We start from the raw sequence: 26,971 nt of genomic DNA on the forward strand, positions 1-26,971 counted from the left end.
TTTATTTTGATAAATCATCTTACCCAGTATCAATTGACTGAACTAAATGATATTTCTTCCCTTTTTGAGGGGGGAAAACTAACATGTCAAATATTGTTCAGTTATGACTTATCTGGGATTTCAAAACCAGCTAAATGGCATAGAACCCAAGATAAAAGCTTTGAAAACAGTTCTCAGAGTCTTCTTAAAATCAAAATCTTAGATCTAATTTTTCTCCACAATTTAATTTTTTTCCCATGTGCCGGACTTACACACACACAATTTTTGATTACATCTCCAATCATGTCACTAGAAATCTTGATTGCTGAATGTATGACCATAAAAATTATCTCAATTAGTGTGGGATAAGTGTTCAATCATCACCAAGACCTGTTAGCAGCAGTTTAGAACTGAGGAGGAGAGACATTTACTTCTGAAACGAATTAAGTGGATGTAGTTGCTTAGCTTTACAGGAAATTTAACGGGTAACGGGCTGGCAGTGAACACTGCCCCTTTGTTCTGTACTTGGGAGCTAATAGTACCGTTCAGGGTTTTCCCACTTTAGTGACCTCATTCTGGCAAGCAGGTAAACTTCGGGAGCTCTGATGTGAAACGGTTTAATGAGAGAGGAGCTGGCCCTAATTAACATAATTGAAGTGTTCTTATGCGGAGGCTTCTGCTCCTGAACTAGCAGGTACCAGCAGGTGTAATGACTTCTCATGAAGAAATACAGCACGTCGACCTGCAGGGGCTTCAAGAGGCGCTCCTGTTCCAGCCTCCTGCGAAGGGCGGCTCTACTAGCGTGAGGCAGGCGCGCTGCCGGAGGGTGCCGCCAGGGGGCGCGCGTCCACAGCCGCTTCGCCAGCCGCAGGGGCCCCGGGGCGCTCCCTCCGCTCCTCTCGCTCACGTCGGCTTCCGCCGGAAGCGGCTACCGTCCGGCGTCGTCGGGGGTCCGAGCTTGGCGGGGGTGGGTCGGCGGCTCCGGGGGCCCGAGGGCGAAGCTCGGCGTGAGCCGGGCCTGCGACATGGACGTTCTGAAGTCGGAGATCCTCCGGAAGCGGCAGCTGGTGGAGGACAGGAACCTGTTGGTGGTGAGGATCCTTGGGGGTCGTGAGGCCGTGTGTAGGGGCGGGGGTGGGGTGGGGTGAAGGGCTCCGCGCGGGGATGGGGCTTGGTGGGAGCGGCCCCCGGACCCGCCTAGGACGCCTCCCTTGGGAGTCTCAGGGAGGCGCGGGATTGCAGCGAGCCCCGGGATTCTGGCAGATGCCCCCCCCCCCAGCTGCCCCTTTTGCACCCGCGCCCATCTGTCCGTATTCCGCGGACGGGCCCCGGTTCTGGTGGCTCACGTCTGTCGTTTTACTGAGGGTTTGTGCCCGGCTGGAAAAAAAAAAAATATCTGTGAAATCTGGGACTGCGTCCTGCTCTCGAAACCTGTCTGAGCTTTTATTTTGTCGTCGTCTTTGCCCCCCTCCGCCTCCGCCCCATCCCGCCCCCCGCCCCCCGCCCCTTCGCTGATGGGACGGCCGGCACCGTTCTGGACAAACAGCGGAGTGAGGAGAACGAGGAGAATTGCGTGATACAGAAACTTCCGTGAACTGGGTATTGAGGACCGCGTTGCATGGCGGTCCCTGAGACCAGCGGTTCTCAGGGCCTTGGGCCCCTGCAGCCCTGGACACTCTTCCCGATTATCGGGGATCACAGAGAGCTTTTCTCGATGTGTTCACGGATACTTGCCACGGTAGACGTCAAAGCTGGGCAGTCTGTCTCACGGAAGCTTAGCCGACCTTCAGGGTTGTGTTAGCTGCGGGGGTATCGCGGAGGGATCCGACCGTTACGGCCGTCGGGAAATGCAGACCACCGTGTGGGTTAGCGTGTGTCGCCAGCCAAGGTATTGAACTCTTTACTGTGTTCCCGAGGCGGTGCTTTTCCGTGCACGGGACTTGATCTTGTAACCGGAACTTTGTACCATTTAGCCTCCTTCACCTGTTACGCCCCCCCAACACCCTGTCTCTGTATTTATTAGCTTCTGCTTTGTTTGTCTTGCCTTTTTTGGATTCCATAGAGAAGTGAGATCATATGGTATCTCTTTCTCTGACTTTTTTTTTTTTAAGATTTTATTCATTTATCACACACACACACACACACACACACACACACACACACACACACACAGGCAGAGGGAGAAGCAGGCTCCATGCAGGGAGCCCGACGTGGGACCCCAGGATCGTGCCCTGGGCCGAAGGCAGGCCCTAAACCGCTGAGCCCCCCCCGGCTGCCCTCTCTTTCTCTGACCTAATGTCACTTTGTGTGGTGCACTCTAGCGGCATCCATGTCGTCCCAAATGGCGAGATTTCATTTCTTGATACTGTGACTGTATGATTTTATGTAGAATCTGATGATTTAAAGTCTTTATCTTTCTGCATCTTAGTGTCCATCGGTGGTTTTCAAATTTCTCACCGCCCCAGTCACCATGAGAAATGTTTAGTTTGCTCTGATGGGTATAACGGAAAAAAGTTTCATGAAACTGTTCTCAGTTTAACTACATGTGATTCTATCCTATGTTTTAATCCGTTCTGTTTGATTTTTAAAAATCCTGGTTGGGGGTCACTGTGTTGTTTTCATTACCTTGTCTGTAGTTGGAAAACACCTGTCTGTGCTACAGTGTTCCTCAGAAGAGCTGCCTCAGCTTAGTCCTTTCAAGTGAGGTTGCAGCTTTTTGTTTTTCTGAGAGTTGACATAGTACTTACTGTGAGTGCCTCCTTGTTAAATTGGGGAAGCTCCTAAAATAGCCTCCTGTCACCTGTCCTAAATGATCTGCCTGCTGTAACTACTTAGAAGTAAGTGTAGTCTCTTGCTTCATAACAATGCTTTGGAGTCCTGGTGTTGGTGAATCATGAGCTAACACGGAGCGTCATTATATGGAAAACCCAGTGCTTCAGAAACAGTGGAGCACAATTAGCAGTTTTCATTTATGTTGTACTCACGAGTATGGTCTTTGTGTAGAATTTTACCTTTTGTTTTTTCCCTCAATAATATTTACTGAATGTTTTCTATATGTTTCCATGTACACTACACTGTGCTACGGAGGATTAAAAAAAAAAGTCATGCTTGATCCTTTAAGGACTATGCATCCAGTTTCACAGAAAATAGAGAAGCCAACAGGCAAGATATTCCTCACCCTTTGTCCTGTTGAAATGGGACATGAGGTATCATTTAAGCTTGGGTCAAACCTTCCACTTGCTCACTGGATCTCAGCTTATCTCTTTTAGGATCATCAGGAACCTTATGTCCCGTATCTCCTCTCTTCCCTGTGCCTTCTGTCTACTGGCTTTTCTGGCTTTTCCCCTTCAGTCCTAGAACATACTGATGTCTCCTGTCTTTAACAAGGTTTTTTAAAAAGATTTTATTTATTTATTCATGAGAGCCACAGAGAGGCAGAGACACAGGCAGAGGAAGAAGCAGGCTCCCTCTGGGGAGCCTGATGTAGGACTCGATCACAGGAACCCACAGAACCCAGGATCACGACCTGAGCCAAAGGCAGACAATCAACCACTGAGCCACCCAAGTGCCCCAGGTTTGTTTTTTTTTTTTTTGTTTTTTTTTTTATAACCAGGATTCTTAAAATAAGTCTTAATTCCTCCACACTCCTTAACATGATGCACAAAGGTTCCTGCTCCTGCAACTGTACTGAATTGATTCTGATTAGGGATATCAGTGACCTCCATAGCATTTGACAGTCTTGACGAGTCTTCTTTCTGCATGTGCCCCTCTAATCTCCTCCTTTTTATGATATTGCTAAAAGGATCTTGAACTTGAAAAGGTCAAGGGTTAGTAATTTCTGTGCTGGTGAAAAACTGTGCCCATTATACTGTAGCACCAGAGTTGTTCTGGCTCTATTAAACCTTTTTCATTTTTTCAGTTCTTTGGACTTGGCTTTCTTCACTCTTTCTCATCCTTATTTTGTTTTATTTTATTTATATTATATTATATTATATTATATTATATTATATTATATTATATTATATTATATTATATCATATCATATCATATCATATCATATCATATCATATCATATCATATCATATCATTTATTCAGGAGAGACACAGAGAAAGAGGCAGAGACACAGGCAGAGGGAGAAGCAGGCTACATCCAGGAAGCCCGATGTGGGACTCAGTCCCGGGACTCCAGGATCACGCTCTGGGCCGAAGGCAGGCGCTAAACCGCTGAGCCACCCGGGCTGCCCTCTCATCCTTTTTTTTTGTAATAGTCTGTAATTTTCTTGAGCTTCTGTATTTCATGTTCAATGGGTAGCCTCTGAAAGTTTTCCTTTAGTGCGGTCAAAAAACAGTGTGGTGGAGACTTTGCTTTCCTGTTGATAGTGTATTTTGATATCTGCAGAGTAGAATTTTTGTCCTTTGTTTTACTTGGAAATTTTTCAACTGAAGAAAACTCAAAAAATTGTAGTAAGAAACTCACATGCCTACCATGTCGATTCTACAGTTAAACCTGTGTTAACATTTAACTATTTGTTTTATCATGATTTTTCTATCTGTCCATTCATTACTTTGTCTAACAATGCAGAAACTACTTCAGAGTAGTTTGAGCAGTCAGAACTTATTTAGGATTGGGGATAGTCTGTTTCAGTAGCTTCTCTACAGTTTGGTGAAGGGGCACTCACAAGGTAAGTATTATTTCAACTCTCACAGATTAACAATAAAAAGCTGCGGGATCCCTGGGTGGCTCAGCTGTTTGGTGTCTGCCTTCGGCCCAGGGCATGATCCTGGAGTCCCGGATCGGTCTCCCTGCATGGAGCCTGCTTCTCCTTCTGCCTGTGTGTGTGTGTGATGAATAAATACATAAAATCTTTAAAAAAAAAAAAAACCAAAAACAATAAAAAGCTGGGACACCCCCTGGAAATGACCAAAGGTGAGGCAGCTCCTCCAGAACCAAACAGATAATTTCTTTTTGGCTGCAGATGGGGTAATGAGAACAATTTAACAATCTTAATATATTTCAAGTTAAGTTGCAGACATTGGTACACTTTACCCCTAAACAACTTGCTGTGCATCATTAGTCACACTTCAGTGTTTGCTTATACTTCTTTTTATGTGTAAGCACAAATTTATATAGTAAGAAATACACAGATCAGTGAATTTTGACAAATACATATACCTGTGTAGGCCCATTCGTATCAGAATACAGAATGTTCCCTCGTTCCATTTCTCAGGCATTCCCTCTGCCTCCCACCCCCAGAAGCCACTACTGCTGGTTGGTTTTGCCTGCTGTAGAACTTCCACAGAAGTAGAGTCCTACTGGGCACTCTGCTGTGTTCCACTTTGTTTAGTCATAATGTTTTGAGTTGTATTCATGTTGCATGTATCAGTTGCTCTCCCCCCCACACACATAGTATTCCATTAAATAAATAGACCCAGTTTGGGAAATCATTCTTCTGAGGTTGGACACCATGGCTCTTCCCAGGATTTGACTCTTAAGATCAGAGCTGCCAGGAACTTCTCCAGAAGTGTCATGTTTTCATTTCTCTTCGGGAAATGCTGGGGAGTAGAACTGCTAGGTCATAGAGTACATACATGCTTTTATAAAAAGCCACCAAATGCTTCTCCAAAGTGCTTGGACCCTGTTACACCTCCAGCAGCAGAGTTCGTTCAGATGTCCTCCATTCCTGAGAGCAGTTGTGTTGTCAGTCTTTTTAATTTCAGCCATTTGGAGGATGTGTAGTGATACCGTGTTGTAGCTTTATTTATTTATTTTTAAAGGTTTTATTTAATTATTTATGAGAGAGAGAGAGGCAGAGACACAGACACAGAGACACAAGCAGAGACACAGGCAGGCTCCATGCAGGGAACCCTACATGGGACTGGATCCCAGGACTCCAGGATCACACGCTGGGCTGAAGGCAGGCGCTAAAGCGCTGAGCCACCCAGCGATCCCCCGGGTTGTGGTTTTAATTCTCATCTGCCTAATGATGATGATAGTGCTTTTCATGGTTTGTTTGTTTGTTTTACCATTTGTATCTCTCTTGGGTTTTTGGGGTTTTTTTGTTGGTTTTTTTTTTTTGTATCTCCTTTGTAAAGTATTAAAATTGCATATTTTTTAATTGGGTTGGGGTTTTTTCCTTGTGTTGAAAGAATTTTTCATAATAACATGGATGCTAGGCTTTGTCAGATATGTTTTGTGAATATTTTCTCCCAGACTATAGGTCTTCTACTCATTTTCTTTCTTTTTCTCTTCTCTTTTCCCTTTCCTTTTCTTTTTTTAAGATGTATTTATTTGAGAGAGAAAGAGCTAAGGGAGCAGAGGGAGAGAAGCAAACTGCCAGTGGGGAACCTGACACGGGGCTGCAGCTCACGACCTGAGCTGAAATCAAGAGTCGGACACTTAACCGACTGAGCTACCCAGGCTCCCCTCTGTTCATTTTCTTAATAGTGTTTATTGAAGAGCAAATCTTTGAATTTTGATAAAGCCCAACTTATCAGTTTGTTATGGTTATTATTTTGTGTGTCCTGTCTGGGAATATAAGAGAGTATAACTAGCTTGAGAAAAGGTTGGCAGTTCTTAAAAGTTAAACATACTCCTATATATAATCCAGTCACTCTGTTCCTAGGTGTTAATTCAAGAGGCTAAATAAAGTATTCTTATATCCTAAAAGCTTTATGTTTTTATTTAATAGAGAGTTCTGAACAATTTTGAATCCATATTTTGGTATGATGTGAGGTAGTGATGTGGCTTATTGCATTCCATGTGGATATCCAGTTGTTCCAGCACCATTTACTGAAAATAATTTTCCCTTTGGATTGTTTTGGTGTCTTTAGAAATTAAATAATTGTGTATGGTTCCATTCTGGGTGCTTACTCGTATTCTTGTAAGCTATTTAGTGATCGTTATGCCACTGCTGGACTGTCTTGATTTCTGTAGCATTATGTTGAGTCTCAAGGTCAGGGGAGGTAAATCCTATCACCACTACTGCTAGTTTTTTCTTTCTTTTTTTGTCCTCCTCTTCCCCTTTGTCCTCTTTATCTCTTGCTGTGATATTTTATTTTTAAACAGCCTAATTTATTGAGGTATAATTGACATACAGTAAACTACACATTTAAAATGTTCAGTCGGTGCATTTAGACATACATGTACACCTGTGCAACTTTCACCACAATGAAGAGAATGAACATCTCGTCCCAAAGTTGCCTTTTACCCTTTTGTAATCCCACCTTCCTGCTGCTGCCTGCATCCCACATCCACCCTATCCATGGGCAACCACTGATTGGCTTTCATTTGCATTTTCTAGAGTTATTTGAGTTACTTAGCGTGATGCCCTCAAGGTCCATCCATTTGTTGTAAATAGCAAGATTTCATTTTTTATGGCTGAATAATACTTGGTTTTCTGTGTGTGGTCTGTGTGTGAGAGAGAGAGAGAGAGAGAGAGAGAGAGATCTTTTAATCCATTCATCGATGGACAAGTTGTTTCCATATCTTTGCTATTGAAAATAATGCTGCTATGAACACGAGGGTGCAGACATCTTTTTGGTGTTTTCATTTTCCTTAGATAAATACACAGAAGTGCAATTGCTGAACATATTAAGTTTTTGAGGAACCTCCGCATTATTTTCCAAGGTGGCTGCACCAATTTACATTCCCACCAAGAATGCACAAGGGTTCCCTTTTCTCCACATCTTTGCCAGTGCTTTTATTTGTTGTCTTTTGATAATAGTATTCGGACAGGTGTGAGATGATATCTCCTGGTTTTGGTTTGCCTTTCCCTGATGATTAGTAATGTTGATCAGCATTTTTTCATGTGTCTGTTGGCTATCTGTAATCTTCAGAAAAATATCCGTTCAGACCTTCTGCTTATTTTTAAATTGGATTATTTGTTTTTATGCTATTGAGTTGTAGGAGTTCTTTATATATTTTGGATCTTACCCCTTATCAGATATGCAATTCACAATATCTTTTATTCAGTAGGTTGCCTTTTCATTTTGTTGATGATTTTGTTTGCTTTGGAGAAACTTCCTAGTTGATGTGGTTTCACTTATTTTTTCTTTTGTTGCCTTTGCTTTTGGAGTTAGATTCAAAAACTTGTCAAGACAGATGTCAAAGAGCTTACTGCCTATGTCTTCTAGGAATTTCATGGTTTCAGGTCTTATATTCAAATCTTTAATCAATTTTGAGTTAATTTCTGTGTATGGCTTAACATGGTAGTATAGTTAGTTCTTTTGCTTGTGGTAATCCAGCTCCATTTTTTAAGAGACTACCTTTTCCTTGCCTATTCTTGACTCCTTTTTTTAAATTAATGGATTATATGTGCATGGGTTTATTTCTGGATGCCCTATTCTTTTTTTTTTTTTTAAAGATGTATTTAGAGAACAAGCAAGTGGGGGGAGAGGGAGAGAAACTTTAGCAGAGTCACTGCTGTGTGCAGTCTGAAGCAGGGCTTGCTCTCACAACCAAGAGATGATGACCTGAGCTGAAATCAAGAGTCAGACACTTAACTGAGCCACCTAGGCACCCCTCTGGGCTCTCTATTCTGTTGCATTCATCCGTTTTTATGCCATTACCTTACTGCTTGTATTACTATAGCTTTATATCATAGTATGAGATGAGGGAGAGTGATACCTCCAGCTTTGTTTTTCTTTTTCAAAATTACTTTGTTATTGGGATTTTTGGTGGTTCCACATAAAACTTTGGATTGTTTTCTATTTTTGTAAAAACTACTAGTATAATTTTGATAGGGATTGGATTAAATTTATAGATTGCTTTGAGTGGTATGGACCTTTGCACAGTACGGGCATACCTTGGAGATACTGTGGTTTTGGTTCCAGATCACTGCAATAAAGTGAATCAGATGAGTTTTTTGGTTTCCCAGTGCATATCGAAGTTAAGTTTACACTATACTGTTTATTAAGTTTGCAGTACCATTATGTCTATAAAAATATAGCTTAATTTAGAAGTACTGCTATAAAATATGCTAACCAAAAAAAATAATAAATAAAATATGCTAACCATCATCTATGCTTCTAGTGAGTTATAATCACTGATCGGATACCGTAGCAAAAATAATAAAAGTGACAAAGTTTGAAATAATTGCTAGAATTAACAAAATAGGGCACAGGCACCAAGTAGGGCACAGGCACAAATGCTGTTGGAAAAACGGCACCAACAGACTTGCTCAAGGAGGGTTGCCACAAATCTTCATATTGTAAAAGTCGTAATTTCTGTGAATAAAACAACATAAGCCTGTACTAAATCTTCCCATCCATGAGCACAGAGTATCTTTACCTACCTCCTTCCTTTCTTTCTTTCTTTCTTTCTTTCTTTCTTTCTTTCTTTCTTTCTTTCTTTCTTTCTGATTTTATTTTATTTTTTTATTTTTATATTTTTTAAATTTTTTATTTATTTACGATAGTCACAGAGAGAGAGAGAGAGAGAGAGAGAGGCAGAGACACAGGCAGAGGGAGAAGCAGGCTCCATGCAGGGAGCCCAATTTGGGACTCGATCCCTGGTCTCCAGGATCATGCCCTGAGCTGAAGACAGATGCTCAACCACTGAGCCACCCAGGTGTCCCTCCATTTCTTTGTGTCTTCAGTTTCTTTCATCACTGTCTTAGAGTTTTCAGGGTATAGGTCTTTTACCTCCTTGGTTAAATTTATTCTTAGTACTTTATTCATTTTTATGCAATTGTAAATGGAATTATTTTCTTAATTTCTGTTTCTGATACTTTATTAGTACATAGAAACAAATTGTGTATGTTGATTTTTGTATCTTGTGGTTTTATTGAATTCATTTACTCTAAGAGTTTTATATGAGAGTCTTTAGGACTTTATACATATAATTCTGCAAATAATGACAGTTTTGCCTTTTCATAAATTTGGATTTTTCTTGTGTATTTGCTGTGGCTAGGACTTCCAATACTATGTTGAATAAAAGTCATGAGAATTGAGGGATATCCCTGGGTGACTCAGCAGTTTAGCGCCTGCCTGTGGCCCAGGGTATGATCCTGGAGTCTCAGGATCAAGTCCCACATCAGGCTCCCTGCATGGAGCCTGCTTCTCCCTCTGCCTGTGTCTCTGCCTCTCTCTCTCTCTCTCTGTGTGACTATCATAAATAAATAAAAAAAATTTTAAAAAATTAAAAAAGTCATGAGAATTGATATCTTTGATTTATTCCTGATCTTAGAGGAATAGCTTTCAGCTTTTCACCATTTATATTATCTGTGGACTTTTCATATTTGGCCTTTTTTTATGTTGGTATGTCCCTCTCTACTACTTTTTTGAGAGGTTTTATCATAAATGGATGCTGAATTTTGTCAGATACTTTTTCTGCATCTATTGAGATATTTTTTCTTTCTCCATTTGGTTAATGTGGTATATGTATCCCATTTATTTGCAGGTGTTGAATGATCTTTGCATCCCTGAATAAATTCCATTTGGTCGTGGTGTATGGTTCTCTTAATATATTGTTGAATTTGGTTTGTTAATACTTTGTTGAGGATTTTTGCATCTGTATTTATCAGGAATATTGGCCAGTAATTTTTATTTCTTTGTGGGATCCTTGTGTGGTTTTGGTATTTTGGTAATGCTGGCCTAATAAGATGTGTTTGAAGGGTTCCTTTCTCTTTTTTTTTTTTTTTTTTTTTGAAACTTTTGTGAAGGATTAGTATCACTTTGAATGGTTAGTAGAATTAACTGGTGGATCCATCTGGTCCTGGACTTGTGATTTTTGGGGGAGGTCTCTGATTACTGATTCAATCTCGTTACTAGTAATCAGTCAATTCAGATTTTGTATTTTTTGATGATTCAGAAGTTTCCAAGTTTCTAGAAATTTATCCTTTTCTTCTAGGTTGTCCGGTTTGTTGGCATATGATTGTTCATAATAGTTTCTTAGGATCTTTTTGTATTTCTGTGGTATCAGTTGTAGCATCTTTCATAATTTTTTTCCAGCACTGTCTTTTATTTGATAAAACTAGCTGAAAGTTTGTTGATTTATCTTCTCAAAAAAACCAACTCTTAGTTTCTTCGGTCTCTTTTTAGTATCAGTTTCATTTATTTTTGCACTAATATTTGTTAATTCCTTCTCTCTGCAAACTTTGGGATACATTTGTTCTTTTCCTAGTTCCTTGTGGTGTAAAGTTAGGTGGTTTGAGATTTTTTTTTTTGTTTCCTGAGGTAAGCATGTATTGATGTGAGCTTTCCCCATAGAACTGCTTTTGCCACATGCCATAAATTTTAGTAAGTTGTACTTCCGTTTTCATTTGTTTGAGTGTAATTTTTTTCTCCTTTGATTTCACTGACTCACTGGTTCAGTAACATGTTGTTTAATCTCCGCATATTTGTGAAATTTCCAATTTGCTTCTTGTAATTGATGTCTGGCTTCATACCATTATGACTGGAAAAGATGATTGGTGTGATTGCATCCTTTTTAAATTTATTAAGACTTGCTTTGTGACCTAATACATGATCTCTCCTGGAGAATGTTCCATGTGTATTTGAGAAGAATGTTTTGCTTTTGGATGGAATGTTCTTTATGTATCTGTTACATCCAGCTGGTCTAACGTGTCATTTAAGGCATCATTTCTTATGTTTTTTAAAGAGAGGGCATGCTCGAGAGAGTGTGTGATCAGGGAAGGGGTGGAGGGGGAGAGAGAGAGAATCCTAAGCAGGCTCCACACTCAGTGAGTGCGGCTTGATCACAAGACACTGAGATCGTGGCCTGAGCCGAAATCGCAAGTTAGATGCTTCATCAACTGATCCACCCAGACACCTCAAAGTGTCTTGCATTGCTTATTCAGGCTGTATGTTGGCTTTCCAGCATGTTTTTGTACAGCTCTTGATGTTTGTATCCAATTTATATAAACACTAAAAACCTTAACATGATTGAGGAAGGCTGATTGTAAATTAGTGAAATACTGATAGTCACAGTTGAATTTTTTTTAAATTTATTTATGATAGTCACAGAGAGAGAGAGAGGGGGGGGGCGAGAGGCAGAGAGGCAGAGACATAAGCAGAAGGAGAAGCAGGCTCCATGCACCGGGAGCCCGACGTGGGATACCGACGTGGGATACCATCCCGGGTCTCCAGGATCGCGCCCTGGGCCAAAGGCAGGCGCCAAACCGCTGCGCCACCGAGGGATCCCTGGTTGAATGTTTTAAATTTTGATTTTCCTTTATTAGTGTGGGCAGACATTTTAGGTGACGTGGTAGATAGGTTTCTGTACTTTAGACCTATGAATCTGTTTGATAATCTACAGAGTATAATTTGGATAGAGTCTAAGAATAACATTTGTGAAGCAGCATGTAGGAATTAGGTTCTGTCTTAAAAAGGAGAAGCACTTTTATGTATACTCTTTGCACGTTTTTAAAATCTGTCAGGGTAAAAGGGCCAATAAAATGTTAGGTGCTTTAGGAGAGAATCCAAAGAGATTTAAAGCATTCGTTCATACGCTGTCTTAAAATGTATGCCAACCACTTTTAGACTTTTGTGTATGTAAGTCTTTATTATGCATTCCATAGTTAATTCAACAAACTGAAAATTTTGAATATAGTTAGAAAGGAAATTTGTAAAATAAACAAGTTGTAAAATCTAATTGTGGCTGCATTCCTAGATAGCTCTTTAAATGTGGACAAGTTATCTAACCTGAGTTATTACCTATAAAGGGGCTGCTGTATCACTGAAGTTTAAGTTTTAATATTCTACAATTTTAATTATATAATAAATGGGGACACCTGAGTGGCTCAGCGGTTGAACATCTGCCTTCGGCTCAGGGTGTGATCCAGAGTCGCAGGATCGAGTCCCACATCAGGCTCCTTGTGTGGAGCCTGCTTCTCCTTCTGCCTATGTCTCCGCCTCTCTCTCTGTCTCTCTGTCTCTCATGAATAAATAAGTAAAATCTTTTAAAAAAATTATACCATAAATGTGTCCTCAGCACTTTATATTTCAAAGTGTATTTTCAGTGTACTTTATAAAATAATGTTTTATAGTTAGAGAAGTTTTATTTGCTCTTTTAAACTGCTTTTTTTCTAAATAGGTATATAAAGAGTGAAATATGGTGGATAACCTTTTGTTTTAGGCATCCTTTATTGTCATGAAATAAATGGTCATGTAGTACAAAGCAAAATATTTCTCATTATAATTCCAAAATGAAAAACAAATTTGAAAATGTCATTGTTAATAATTCATTCAGGGGCACCTGGGTGGCTCAGTTGGTTAAATGTCTGCCTTCGGCTCAGGTCATGATCTTAGGGTTCTGGGATCAGCCCTGTTTTGGGTTCCCTGCTTAGCGAGGAGTCTCCTGTTCTCTCTCTCCCTCTGCCCCTCACTCCTGTTAGTACGTGAGCCCGAGCCCGTGCATGTGCGCTCAAATAAATAAATAAAATCTTTAAAAAATTAAATAATTCAAATGATTCAAAATTCCAAATCTACTGAAGGAGGATACAATAAAGTTTCCTTCTAACACTTGTCTCCGGACTTCTGGATTCACCTCCACAGCAGCTAACATCTATGTGAAATCGATGTGGAAAAGAAGCAAGTAGGTGGATATTCTTTCTTTTTTAAATACATATAGTAGCATATAGATCCACTCTTCTGCACTTGCCTTTTTAAATTTATCAAAATATAAAAGCAGCTTAATTTTAAAGAACTTAAACAGAACTGAACAAAATTTTGAATTGAAACAGTAAAGAGAGGAACTGTAGTTACCAATATGGAAGATACTGGAAAATAAAATCATTAGGGAAAATAATGTCTTCTGTTCTGGTAAATTGAAAAATCGAAGTGAAGTAAATGATTAAAGGATCTAAAAAAATACAAGAAATAGGAAATCTGAACAAACCAGTAAGTGAGGAAGAAAGAAGAAAAGTTGTCTGACAGCCAAGAGTGTAGCTATTGCAGGAGGGAGTTAGCCTGGGAACCAAAGACTGCCTGAGGTCTGTCAGAAAGACTCTACATTTGCACCTTAGACATTGTTGATGGCCTCAGAGGAATAATAAGGGAGGCCAAGTTGTTGAGTGGCTGCAAAGAGAATTGGAAGTGAGGAAATGGAGACAAAACAGTTTCGTTCTGCTGTAAATGGCACTCAGCTCTGTACCTGGTGCAGAGGGAAGAATAATTAAGGTTGGAGAGTCTTAAGCGTACTTAAGTGGTGATGGCCAAGAGCCATTAGAGAGGGAGAAGGTGCCCATGCAAGAGAGAAGATGTATAATTGAGAAGTTCCTGAGGAAGGCAGGGTTGGGGGAGGGGACTTGAGATCTGGAGTGCAGCTGGAAGAGATTGGCATTAGGCAGGATGAGGATTTCCTCTTCCATTCTGAAATGAAGAGAGGATTGGTACAGAGCCAGGGAAGGACTGGTGCTGGGACGACTTGGCATTCAGTGGCTTCCCTTTTCTCTGTAACAGAGTGGCTTAGTCAGTTGCTGAGAGTGAGGGAGGGGGGGAATGAAGGGATAAGAGAGTGGAGATTGTGTACTGGTCATTGTAGAGAATAGGAGAGCAAACTGAGTGGATAAATACACCGGGATCAGTAGGCAATGTTGAGGCCCAAGCGGTTTCCCAACATCATGCAGCGCATGGGGTACCGGCATGGGGAGAGCCAACAAAGGGATTCTCCTAGGACCTTGGTTCTTACTTCTTGATTTCGAAACCCCTTTACATACTTAGTTGATGGCTTCAGAGAGCTTTTGTTTCTGTATGATGTGTTTATTGATAATTACTCTATGTTAGAAATTAAAAGTGGGAAATTTAGGGGCACGTGGGTGGCTCACAGGTCAGTTAAGGTTCACAGTTAGTTGACTCTTGATTTTGGCTTAGGTCATGAGATCATGACTTGGATGTGAAGCCTGCTTGAAATTCTTTCTCTCCCTCCCCCTCCCCAACCGCCCCCCTCGCACATGTGTGTGTTCGTCCTCTCAAAAAAATAAATAATAAGGCATTTAAAAATTAAAACTGGGAAGTTTAAAAATGCTTATATTCCATGTTGACTTCTGTTTCATACCACAATAAACTCATGTGTGCTAACATAAATGATGTTCTAATGAAAACTGTATTTTCTAAAAGAAAATTGCAAGAAGAATGACGTTTTACATTTTTGCAAATCTCTTTTTAATCCCTGGCATGTCAGAAGACAGTTGGATTCTCCTGTTTCTCCTTTCAGCCTGTTGCAATATGTTGTTTTTGTTCAAGTATATGAAGAAACATCATCTTCACACAGCTAGGTAGTTGGAAACGGTAGTATTTTAATAATAGCCTTTTTGGATAATTGTGGCTATTTTTTTATTGATACTATACCAAAACACAATTGGTAAATTTCTTAAAGATGAGAATATGGATTCTTGCCGTTATCAGTGAACTTCTTTTTCCTCAGGATTTTATTTTTAAGTAATCTCTACACACAGTGTGGGCCTTGAACTCAAAACCCCTTGATCAAGTCCCATGCTTCATCACCTGAGCCAGCCACGTCTTCCCCACCCCCTCCATCACTGAACTTTTTGTATGTTACAGTCTATTGATCTATTATGCTTCAGATTATTCTGATTTATTCTGCTCATAAGTCTTTTGCCTATGCATAATTTTGGAACTTGTTGACTCTGTACTGTCATAGTTTGTTGAGTCATGTAGATCTTCTGCATGCTGCTATGTTGCATTAGATGATATAAAAAAGTGACATTCCTTAATATCACCACTGATTCATCAGAAAAGCTTTTAAGTCTTGGGAAGCCATCAAGTTCACAGTGATGACTGCAAGTTTACCCCATTCTCATTTTTACTTGAGAGATGGAATTTTATCATTGGCAACAAATCCTTTTAGTGACAGACTTGCTTTGTTCAGTTTTGAGAAAAAGTCTGCCAAACAGGAGATAACTATCCTACTTTATTATGTAGCAGAACTACTTTATATGTTTTTGTGTTTTTTTTATTTTATATGTTTGATTTCATCATACCAAATATTAAAAGATGAAGCATACAATGAACTCTGAGACCTAAATAAATACTTACCTTTCCTTATGCTGAGGTTCCAGTGGTTTTCCTCACCATTGCTTTTGTATTGTCAGTGCCAGTGTGAGCACAGTGAAAAGGGCAGCCAGCACATGATCTCTTAGTATTATTATGATAATATGTCTGACCCTGTAGAGCCTCTGAAAAGGTCTCAGGGACCCCCAAAGGTCCATGAACCACATTTTGAGAAGCCATGTTGTAGACTAAGATTTTCTTAGGTGTATTCCATAGAATTGGGGCATGGTACATGAGAAAATGCTCTGCATCACTTGCCATCAGGGAAATACAAATCAAAACCACAATGAGATCCCACCTCACACCAGTGAGAATGGGGAAAATTAACAAGGCAGGAAACAACAAATGTTGGAGAGGATGCGGAGAAAAGGGAACACTCTTACACTGTTGGTGGGAATGTGAACTGGTGCAGCCACTCTGGAAAACTGTGTGGAGGTTCCTCAAAGAGTTAAAAATAGACCTGCCCTATGACCCAGCAATTGCTCTGTTAGGGATTTACCCCAAAGATTCAGATGCAATGAAACGCCGGGACACCTGCACCCCGATGTTTCTAGCAGCCATGTCCACAATAGCCAAACTGTGGAAGGAGCCTCGGTGTCCATCGAAAGATGAATGGATAAAGAAGATGTGGTTTATGTATACAATGGAATATTACTCAGCTATTAGAAACGACAAATACCCACCATTTGCTTCAACGTGGATGGAACTGGAGGGTATTATGCTGAGTGAAATAAGTCAGTCGGAGAAAGACAAACAGTGTATGTTCTCATTCATTTGGGGAATATGAATAATAGTGAAAGGGAATATAAGGGAAGGGAGAAGAAATGTGTGGGAAATATCAGAAAGGGACACAGAACATAAAGACTCCTAACTCTGGGAAACGAACTAGGGGTGGTGGAGGGGGAGGAGGGCGGGGGGTGGGAGTGAATGGGTGACGGGCACTGAGGGGGACACTTGACGGGATGAGCACTGGGTGTTATTCTGTATGTTGGTAAATTGAACACCAATAAAAATAAATTTATTAAAAAAAAAAAAGAATTGGGGCATGGTAGTAAAAGATGCCAGCACAAAAAAAAAAAAAAAAAAAAAAAAAAGATGCCAGCACAGACTCTGGCCTGGAGAGTCCTTTACTTTCTTCATGTATATCTGCTCTTTCTGAGAGGATACCAGTATACTTGTCAGCTTATTTATATGAAATATGACTGCTACATGCTGTGTAGCCAAAAGAAACAATTGGTGATGCTGGGATAGGATTTTGGGAATGAAGATCTGTAGCTTGCAATACTGGGCAGTTTAAAGGATTTCAGGTCCAGAGTTCTAGTTGTGTGTGAGGCTCAGTAAGTTGTGAGAATGTCCCCTGCCCTTTCTAACTTGCAAGTCTCTACATCTAAACTGGGATTAATATTATTTGCTCACAACTTTCTCAGGGTAGCTTTGATGTTGGGATGGTGCTGTCAGTTCCTTACTCCAGGGAATACTTCAACTTTATATCTGTAAAGCTGTGCTGAGTGTGTGATAGAGGAGTCAGTAAATGTTCATTGAATTAATGAACTAAAACAAAATTCTTTATTATGAGAATTTTAAACATATACAAAAAGAGAATTCTATAATGAACCCTCATCTCTTTCTGTCTTAACACTTGTAACTCTAGAAAGTAAGAACATGTTCTTTTTTACCAGATGTGATCATACCTAGCAAAATTATTTATCTCTAATACCATTAAATAGTCCTCTCATGTTCGTGTCCTCAGTTGAATTAAAATATATACATGCATGTTTTTACAGTTGGTTTGTTCAAATCCAATCCACACAGTCCACTCATTGCATTTATTTACTATGATTCTTGGTTTCTTTTAATCAAGAACATCTCCCCCTCCTCCCCTTTTTTATGCCATTAACTTTTTGGAAAAACTGGCTAGTTGGTAATGTACCAGTGTTTAATTGCTTCCCAGTGATGGTGTTTAGCTTATTTCCCTATTCCTTACATTTCTTATAAACTAGAAATGAGACCTACTATCAACAGATGAATGGATAAAGAAGATGTGTATACAGGCACATACATGCACACTGGAATATTACTGAGCCATTAAAAATAAGGAAATCTTGCCATTTGCAATAAAGTGGATGGAACTAGAGGGTATTATGCTAAGCCGCGAAATAAGTCCGTCAGAGAAAGACAAATACCATACAATTTCCTCGTGGAATTTAAGAAAACATGAACAGAGGGGAAGTGAAGGAAAAATAAAAACAGGGAGGCAAACCATAAGAGACTTGGCTATAGGGAAGAAACTGAGGGTCGCTGGAGGGGGAGGTGAGTGGGGAGATGGGGTAATAACCAAGTGATGAGAATTAAGGAGGGCATTTCATGTAATGAGCACTGGGTGTTATATATGCAAATCACTAGTCACTAAATTCTCCTGAAACTAGTGATGTGCTATATGTTAAATAAATAGAATTTAAATAAAAATTTTAAAAAACGTAATGAGACCTTGCAGCTCTTTGGCAAGAATACTTTGTAGATGCGCTGTATACTTCCTGTGTGTATCATGTAGGAGACACATAATGTTTTCCTGATGCCAGACTTGACTGCTGCCTTCAAGTGTGGCAGCATGAGTTGTCCATTGTTCATCATCAACCGTTCTTGTCATGATCTTATTAGCATCCATGATTATTGTCAGAGTGAATGAGCTTGGGAACTGTGAAGTGCTAAATATGTATGGAGGTATCTTGAGGTACAATTATAATTACTAATGAAGGAGAGCAGGAGCTTTATTTGAGCTGAATCATTAGTGGAATGATATCCAAGAGGCATAGCTGTAGACAGTAATGATGTCCAAATTAGGGACTAGATTTAACAATGAGAATAATGTATATGGTACAGAAAGAACGAACATTTGTTCCTCCTACAGATTTAGAGCTTGTCTCATAACATTGAATCCTATAAAACTAATAGCTTTAAACGATTTTTTTAATAAAGATTCTCAAACCATTTTGTGTCTAGATTAGGAATTAATGTGATTTTGAGACCTCATTAATACAAATACAGTTGATACAAAAAGATTCCAAATGACAAAAGGAATTTGGATACATCTTTGGAGCTCTCTGGGTAAGTGGAAGTTAAATGTCAGATACAGTTAACTATAATTTTTGTTTAGTTGTTTCTGTTGGGAGAAAATAGTGTTCTATTTTATGTGATTCATAATGAATCCACTTGTAGAAATTATCATTGAACCCAAACATTGGGAAATAAAATCAAAACAACGTGAACATTTGGAAAATATTGTTGGTTTCTTCTTGTTATGCCTGTTAAAATGATACTGTAAGACAAATATTTAATATTTATTTAACTTATTTTATTTAAATTCAGTTAGTTAACATATAGTTTATCATTAGTTCCCGATGTAGAATTCAGTAGTTCATCCGTTGCATATAACAACCAGTGCTGATAACGTCGTGTGCCCTCCTTAATGTCCATCACCCAGTTACTGCCACCCAATACTTCATATTTAGAGCAGGCTAGAGGACAGTGCCATGTTCGTGAAATCAGTATGATCTCTACAGAATCAAACTTGATCATGATTTTGAAAAACTGGAGTGTTTTTAGGTGGACTATGGAACATATTACCTGGGGACCTACTAATGTACTTTTTTCTTCAATAGGAAAATAAAAAGTATTTCAAGCGTAGTGAACTTGCGAAAAAAGAAGAGGAAGCCTATTTTGAAAGATGTGGCTACAAGGTATGAGTGCTTGCTTTTCTGTTTCATTGTACATTTCTGAGTTTACATTTTTACTGCTGTTAAAGTGACAAAATTATTGATCTCTGTTCAATTTATCAATATTATACATTAGCCTATAAATGAGAAGCCATCTGGAGAGGTATGAGCTTTTTTTCTTTTTTCTTTTTTTTAAATCTTGAATTCAGGAAAATCCATGCATGACTTTTGGCTTGGAATGGTTTGGCTTTTGTGGTCAGCATGAAGTGGCTTGAGATTAAAGCTTGATTTTTTTTTTTAATTTTAATTCCTGGATCTGATACTGCCTCATCTTCATCACCACCACCATTCCTCTCCCTACCTCTCCCAATAAAAGTCTGTTTTAAGAGGTTTCAATTATTTTATTCATTCAGCCACAGTGGTATTACTAGTGGTATTTCCCCTCTTCCACTTGAATATTTTAAACCATTACTTTTATTTGGCATTGCTAATAAATTCCTTTTGGTCCCAAGTACCTCTCTCTGCCTGAGATAGAATGCGATACAGTATTTATATGCTTTTGAGTAATAAGGTACCACATATCAGATGCTGCTTTGTCTACTGTTAGAAAATGTATAGAAATATTTGTTAGAAACAAATGAGTTGTCTGGAAGACTGTATATTTTAGAACCATGACTAAAAGTATCCTTGAGGTTACCCTGTTATTATCTTACTCAACTATTATCATGGTTGAACAATATATGGGGTTTTTATTGGGAGGGATTAAATGTTATGAGGTGAAGTTGAAATTATTTTAAAAGAAGACTGTATCTAGTTTGATAATTTTTGAAACAAAATTCAGAGGTTCTGTTGAATACTTTTTTGCCAGATTGTAAATTTGACATCAACTTTTTGCTTGTGAAACATGTATAATATGATAATCTTGTGCATGTAATGGGAGAATTCTAGAAATTATCTGGCATAGCATTTCTAGAAGCATGAGGAATGTATGTGCATTTGGTTTGGTTTTGTAGTGTTGGCAGAGGGCAAGTATTGGAAATGGAGTTTTATGTTTCTGATTTCTAAAATACAAAAGTTTGTATTTGTATTTTGATATTTTTTCATAAATATATTGATTTCATTTGCTTCCAGTTTAGGAAATTAAAACACAATTTATGTAAATAGCCGTCGAATAGCTACTCAGAAGAATTTTCATCTTTTGCTTGCCCATCGTTGTCTAACTTACACTTGATCTGGAATGAGAATCCTTGACTATGGGCTTAGTCTGCTGACTTGTTGCTTTCCCAGATCTCTAAATTTGAACCTTTTCAACTTTATGGTAAGGTAGGAAAATAACTTAAAACAGGGGCAGCTTTGCTTTGTTTAGATTGCTTCAGTGATATGTCAGTACTTTCTTGCTTAGATAGAAGCACTGAAGCAGAATAACTACAGTTAAAGATACTGCTTGTAACATTGAGTCCTGCTGACAAAATGTCTTAGATCTTTTCCTAAAAGTGATTAACTGGCATTCTATAATTAAAAATGTTTTTCATCCTGAGGTTTTTGGGGAAATACCCGTTTTTATGCTTAAAAAGAAAGCTCAGGGTTTTCTTTCTAAAATGTGTTTAATATTTCCTTCTTGGGGATCCCTGGGTGGTGCAGCGGTTTGGCGCCTGCCTTTGGCCCAGAGCGCAATCCTGGAGACCCGGGATCGAATCCCACGTCAGGTTCCCGGTGCATGGAGCCTGCTTCTCCCTCTGCCTGTGTCTCTGCCTCTCTCTCTCCCTCTGTGACTATCATAAATAAATAAAAAAAATTTTTAAAAAAGAGAAAATTTAAAAAATTAAAAAAAAATATTTCCTTCTTGGTAATAATGAAAATACAGCATGTATTACCTTTATTCCTTAATGAAATATAGTTACCATTTATGTGGATTGATGCTGATTTGGTTTGTGAACGTACAGTTTAGTTTTTTGTTTGTTTTTAAGATTTTATTTATTTATTCATGAGAGACACAGAGAGAGAGAGGCAGAGACACAGGCAGAAGGAGAAGCAGGCCCCATTGAAGGGAGCCTGATGTGGGACTTGATCCCTGGACTCCAGGATCAGGCCCTGGGCCAAAGGCAGGCGCTAAACCACTGAGCCACCCAGGAATCCCGAGTTTTTTACTTCAATTTTCTGTCAGCACTGGTAACACTGGTTAACATAACCTTTAGCCATTAACTACAGAATCAGAAATAATAGCATTTTAACCATGTAGTCTGTCTTTCTTTCTTTCTTTCTTTCTTTCTTTCTTTCTTTCTTTCTTTCTTTCTTTCCTTTCTTTCTTTTCTTTTCTTTCTTTCTTTCTTTCTTTCTTTCTTTCTTTCTTTCTTTCTTTCTTTCTTTCTTCTTTCTTTCTTTCTTTCTTTCTTTCTTTCTTTCTTTCTTTCTTTCTTTCTTTCTTTCTTTCTAAGATTTATGTATTTATTCATGAGAGACACAGAAAGAGAGGCAAAGACATAGAGGGAGAAGCAGGCTCCCTGCGGGGAACGCAGTGCAGGACTTGATCCCAGGACCCCGGGATCAGGACCTGAGCCAAAGGCAGACACTCAACCTCTGAGCCACCCAGGTGCCCCAACCATGTCGCCTTTCTTAATGGAATGTTTTTTCCTTCATGTTGGCCTTTTTTTTTTTTTTAGATCTTTTTTTTTTTAATTTTTATTTATTTATGATAGTCACAGAGAGAGAGAGAGAGAGAGAGAGAGAGAGGCAGAGACACAGGCAGAGGGAGAAGCAGGCTCCATGCACCGGGAGCCCGACGTGGGATTCAATCCCGGGTCTCCAGGATCGTGCCCTGGGCCAAAGGCAGGCACCAAACCGATGCACCACCCAGGGATCCCTCATGTTGGCCTTTTATGTGTTTTTTTTTTTTTTATCTTTTTTTGGCATTTTAGATTAGTCTCATGATCAGATGGGAAACCATGTTTCAGTATGTTTTTCCAGACCATGCACACCTTATACATTGCTGAACTTAATTTTCCTAAACTGTGAGCTGGGCAGCAGACTCAAGAAAACACATGGAGAGATTTTAATTTTCCCCCTGCAGGTCCTTTTCTATTGAAATGTGTACTCTGTGTCGCATGAGTAGAAAGGTTGCCATTGTCAGGTTGTGGTGCTGTTATTTCCCCCCCGGGGTCCATAGCTCAGTCTGGGGGCAAATTCTCCATACCTTTGGAGCGTTTCTACATGTCCAGCAGTGATTTTGGTGCACTTGGAATCCTGCCTTTCAAAAAGGAGGGCAGGATAAAGCAGGAGCCTGAGGCTTCACAGGTTTCTTGGAGAGCAGTTTTTTGGGTTTTTTTTTGTTTTTTGTTTTTTTTGTCTTCGTTTATAACCCACGGCTTATTGGATCATTTAAAACAGGATCAGAGAAGCCTGTAAGATGATTTTTTCAAAGAGAAGCAAGTTGATTGTTTTTAAGAAAATAAAATTCTTTATACTCTAGGGAGAAAGGACTCTGAGTTTCAGCCCTTTTAAAAGTTTTTGATTTTGTAAACCATTATATTTCTGTCATTTTTTAGTAGCAAGAATGCAGTCTCCTGTGTGCATGTTTGCTCCTGTGTCCCTGAAATGGAGAAGTTTGATGAGCTTTCAAAAGCATGTACATTTATTGGGACCTTTTTCCTTGGTGGTACATTTAGAAAACCTTCAATATTTAAAACATGTTTAATTTCCAAGACCAGTTAATGCACAGAATGATAAATATTAGCTGTATTATTATGTTTTAAAAGCTGAATAATAGGATTTCTTTTGGCTATTAATACAGATACAGCCAAAAGAAGAGGACCAGAAACCATTAACTTCTTCGAATCCAGTGCTAGAACTTGAACTGGCAGAGGAAAAGTTACCCATGACTCTTTCCAGGCAAGAGGTAAGTTTGTCTATGAGCATTCTATGAAAAAACCATCTCAAGAGCATTTATCTCCAGTTCTTTCCAGTAAGTTTTATGTCATTATTGCCTCTATAATATGTCTGGTTGAACTGAAATATTGAGCAGCTAGCCAGTTTTCTTCATGAGGTTCTGAATTAATCTCTGCTTTTCTTGATACCCTTAAACTTTTAAAAGAATATATTTTTCTAAAAAAAAAATATATATATATATGTATATATGTATATATTTTTCTAGGGATGCCTGGGTAGCTCAGCAATTGAGTGTCTGCCTTTGGCCTACGCCGTGATCCCCGCGTCCGGGAATGAGTCCTGCATTAGGCTCTCCGCAGGGAGCCTGCTTCTCCCTTGGCCTGTGCTCTCTGCCTCTCTCTGTGTTGTCCCTCATGAATAAGTAAAATATTTTAGAAATGTGTGTGTGTGTGTGTGTATATATACACACACACACACACACACATTTTTAAACCTTAAAAGGTAAACACATTGTTCTAAAATATATATTTGAAGAAATCATACTTATTTTTCAAAATTATTTTAAATATACATTTTGTAACTTTTAATATCTCTTTCTAGGTCAAAACAGAGATCTGTATAATTTTTATGACTATGTAATTTCCTGTAATTTTTTTTTAAATTTTTATTTATTTATGATAGTCACACGGGGGGAGGGGGAGAGAGAGAGAGAGAGAGAGAGAGAGAGAGAGAGAGAGAGAGAGGCAGAGACACAGGCAGAGGGAGAAGCAGGCTCCATGCACCGGGAGCCCAACGTGGGATTCGATCCCGGGTCTCCAGGATCGCGCCCTGGGCCAAAGACAGGCACCAAACCGCTGCGCCACCCAGGGATCCCTCCTGTTATATTTTAAAAACATTATTTTAAAAACCAGAGAGTAGTGATCGTTTTGATTGCTTCAGCATTTCCCTAATATAAATAAATCGTAGGTAAGATAAACATCTTTATACAGATGTCATTGCATGCATACTAATGTATGATTGTTCCTTTTGGACAAGTTGCGGGAACCATGATTCTGGAGTCTGGTGACTAAAGACTGTACATTTCTGTGGCTTGGGATACATATCATCACAGAGCTCTGTAGACCTATTGTACCAGTTTGTACTACAGTGCTTGTCTATACTCTGGTCAGTATCAACTGTTACTTTTCTTAAAAAGCCAAAACAAAAATTTAAAGATACTCATGTGACATAGAGAATGCAAACTATACAGAGGGTCACAAAACAAAAATGAACTTTGAACAAAAGGAAAGGGAGGAAAGGACAGAGGACTCTTAAGTGCTGTCCTGTGAAAATTAGAGGAAGGAATCTGAAATACCTAGCTTGAAGAGAAGAATATTAGACCTAAAAAAAAAAATCCATTGACAATAGCTGTAATCTTGAACAAGAATTTCGTATTCTTGAAGTTTCATAAAGTAGAAGATAAATTGGTAGAGTTTGGAGGGACGGAGTTTTTAGTTTATTCTGAGAAGTAAAACCTATCTGCCCCAAAATGGGATGGGTTGTTGCATGAAGAGATGTGGTCCCTGTCATTTGTTAGTTGGGCACCTGGTAGAGGTGTTTTGAGGTCATTTCAACATTGATGGGCCTTAGCACTGGATGACCTCTTAAGTTGCTTTTTGAATACCAAGCTTTGGGTAACTCAGTAGGAGTTCTACCAGTGGTTTCTGTGCTACTGTTTATGTTTCCAGAAAAAGTTCTTGTACTTACAAAAAATTTTTTTGAATCAACTTGATTTTTTGCTGTTACAATTTTTTTCTTTTTATGAAATGGATTTTGTTGTTGTTATATTATTTTTATCTTTATTATTCCCTGCTGTCTTGGAACTGGTGATTTAGTTGAGCAGACTGAGGCCAGGCCACTCCCTTAGCCATCTGAGGTATTTGGCTCCTCTCAGAAGGGCTTTCTGAAGCCCAGTCCCACTTGGAGAAGCCTCTGGTTTGTCTTTTATAGTCCAGGTGGTTAGACAGAAAGTCCTCAGAACTGAGATGATTGCTGACCTGTTTCCATTGGGAAGGCTCAGTGGACAGGATGGGCTGAGGGGATGAACGGAGTAGAGGGTAGGATTTTACCCCTGTATATACCCCTGTATATACATATACATTTGTACATGTATAGGAAGAATGTACAAAACATGCATGTGCAATATAATGGATGATTATTTAAAAACACCCATATAACCAATACCCAAGTCAAGAAATGGTATTATCAGCCCCTCAAAAGCCTGACACGTGCCCTGTCCTGATCACTTCTCTTCTGAGGGATGTTTGGTTTTAATGTAGTATTGCAGTGCTGACTCTAGGCTATGGTTAGTGAGTTATCAGCTTGACTCCAGACTTTATTTTTCTTCTGTATATAAAAGTTTTCCCTCCCTTCCGTCTTAATGTTTCTCTTAGGTATTCTGTTATTCAGATGGAGCCTTTGCTGAAACAGCCAAAGAACCTGGACATGTTAGGGTTTTTTAAGGTGTGACAATAACTCACTATATCCATTTTTGGAAAATTAAAAAACAAACCCAACTGACTTTTTCTATCTACATTTCAAAATAAGTATTTGGTCACCTAAAAGAGGAATTACTATTACTAAAAACAGGAGTTACTGTTATTATTATTTCTTCTTACAGGTTATCAGAAGATTGAGAGAAAGAGGAGAACCCATCAGACTATTTGGAGAAACTGATTATGATGCTTTTCAACGTTTAAGAAAAATCGAGATCCTCACACCAGAAGTTAACAAGGTAAGAAGTCAGAACAAAACTTGAGAAATACCACTGTACCAATAAACTAGAAGAGTATGGAGTTGGAGTAATTGCATTATTATAGGCAAAGATGGAAATATAAAGTTTGCCAGATTACCACTGCTGAATGTAAGTTTTCTTTAATTTTTTTTAGAAGGCACCTATTTTGGGGCACTTGGGTGGCTCAGTCAGTTAAGGGTCTGCCTTTGGCTCAGGTCATGATCCTGGGATTGAGCCCTGCATGGGCTCCCTGCTCCACAGGGAATCTGCTTCTCCCTCCCCCTGTTCTTGTGCTCTCTGTTTCACCCTTCCCCCACCCCCTCTCTCTCCCCAACTCTCAAATAAATAAATAACGTCTTAAAAAATAATAATAAAAAGCGCCTATGTTAAGCATACATATAGTTCAGCGCATTTTGACAAATCCACTGAGTATGTAACCACCACCCTTGGGAAGATAAAGAATGTTTTCATCACACAAGAAGGTGCCCAGTGCCCCTTCTTAGCTAGTCCTTTTCCTTTTGAATGCCTGTGCAAACACATTTCAAAATTCTTATCACTGTAGATTAATTTTGCTTGTTCTGCATTTCATATAAATGGAGTCATGAGAGTCTGT

The 26,971-nt window shown here is 39.2% G+C and overlaps 1 protein-coding gene across 5 annotated transcripts in view; it reads left to right on the plus strand.

The window, feature by feature from the left end:
• The first annotated feature begins 859 nt into the window (after nt 1-859).
• Nucleotides 860-26,971, plus strand: part of PRPF18 (pre-mRNA processing factor 18) — a 57,838-nt gene continuing 31,726 nt past the window's right edge. For 2 of the 5 annotated variants that reach the window (XR_008665270.1, XM_055331826.1), the window contains exons 1-5: nt 860-1,070; nt 19,650-19,727; nt 19,840-19,866; nt 23,491-23,595; nt 26,245-26,358. Coding sequence is in view for 4 of the 5 variants with exons in the window: in XM_055331826.1 (XP_055187801.1) it covers nt 1,005-1,070; nt 19,650-19,727; nt 19,840-19,866; nt 23,491-23,595; nt 26,245-26,358 (390 nt within the window). In the remaining variant the exon portion in view is untranslated. Of the gene's footprint in view, nt 1,071-18,990; nt 19,096-19,649; nt 19,728-19,839; nt 19,867-20,875; nt 21,027-23,490; nt 23,596-26,244; nt 26,359-26,971 lie in introns of those variants that run through there. The other 3 variants (XM_055331827.1, XM_055331828.1, XM_055331830.1) reach the window with 3 other exon arrangements.

Source organism: Nyctereutes procyonoides, unplaced genomic scaffold (assembly GCF_905146905.1).
Source record: "Nyctereutes procyonoides isolate TBG_1078 unplaced genomic scaffold, NYPRO_anot_genome, whole genome shotgun sequence".
Lineage (NCBI taxonomy): Eukaryota > Metazoa > Chordata > Mammalia > Carnivora > Canidae > Nyctereutes > Nyctereutes procyonoides.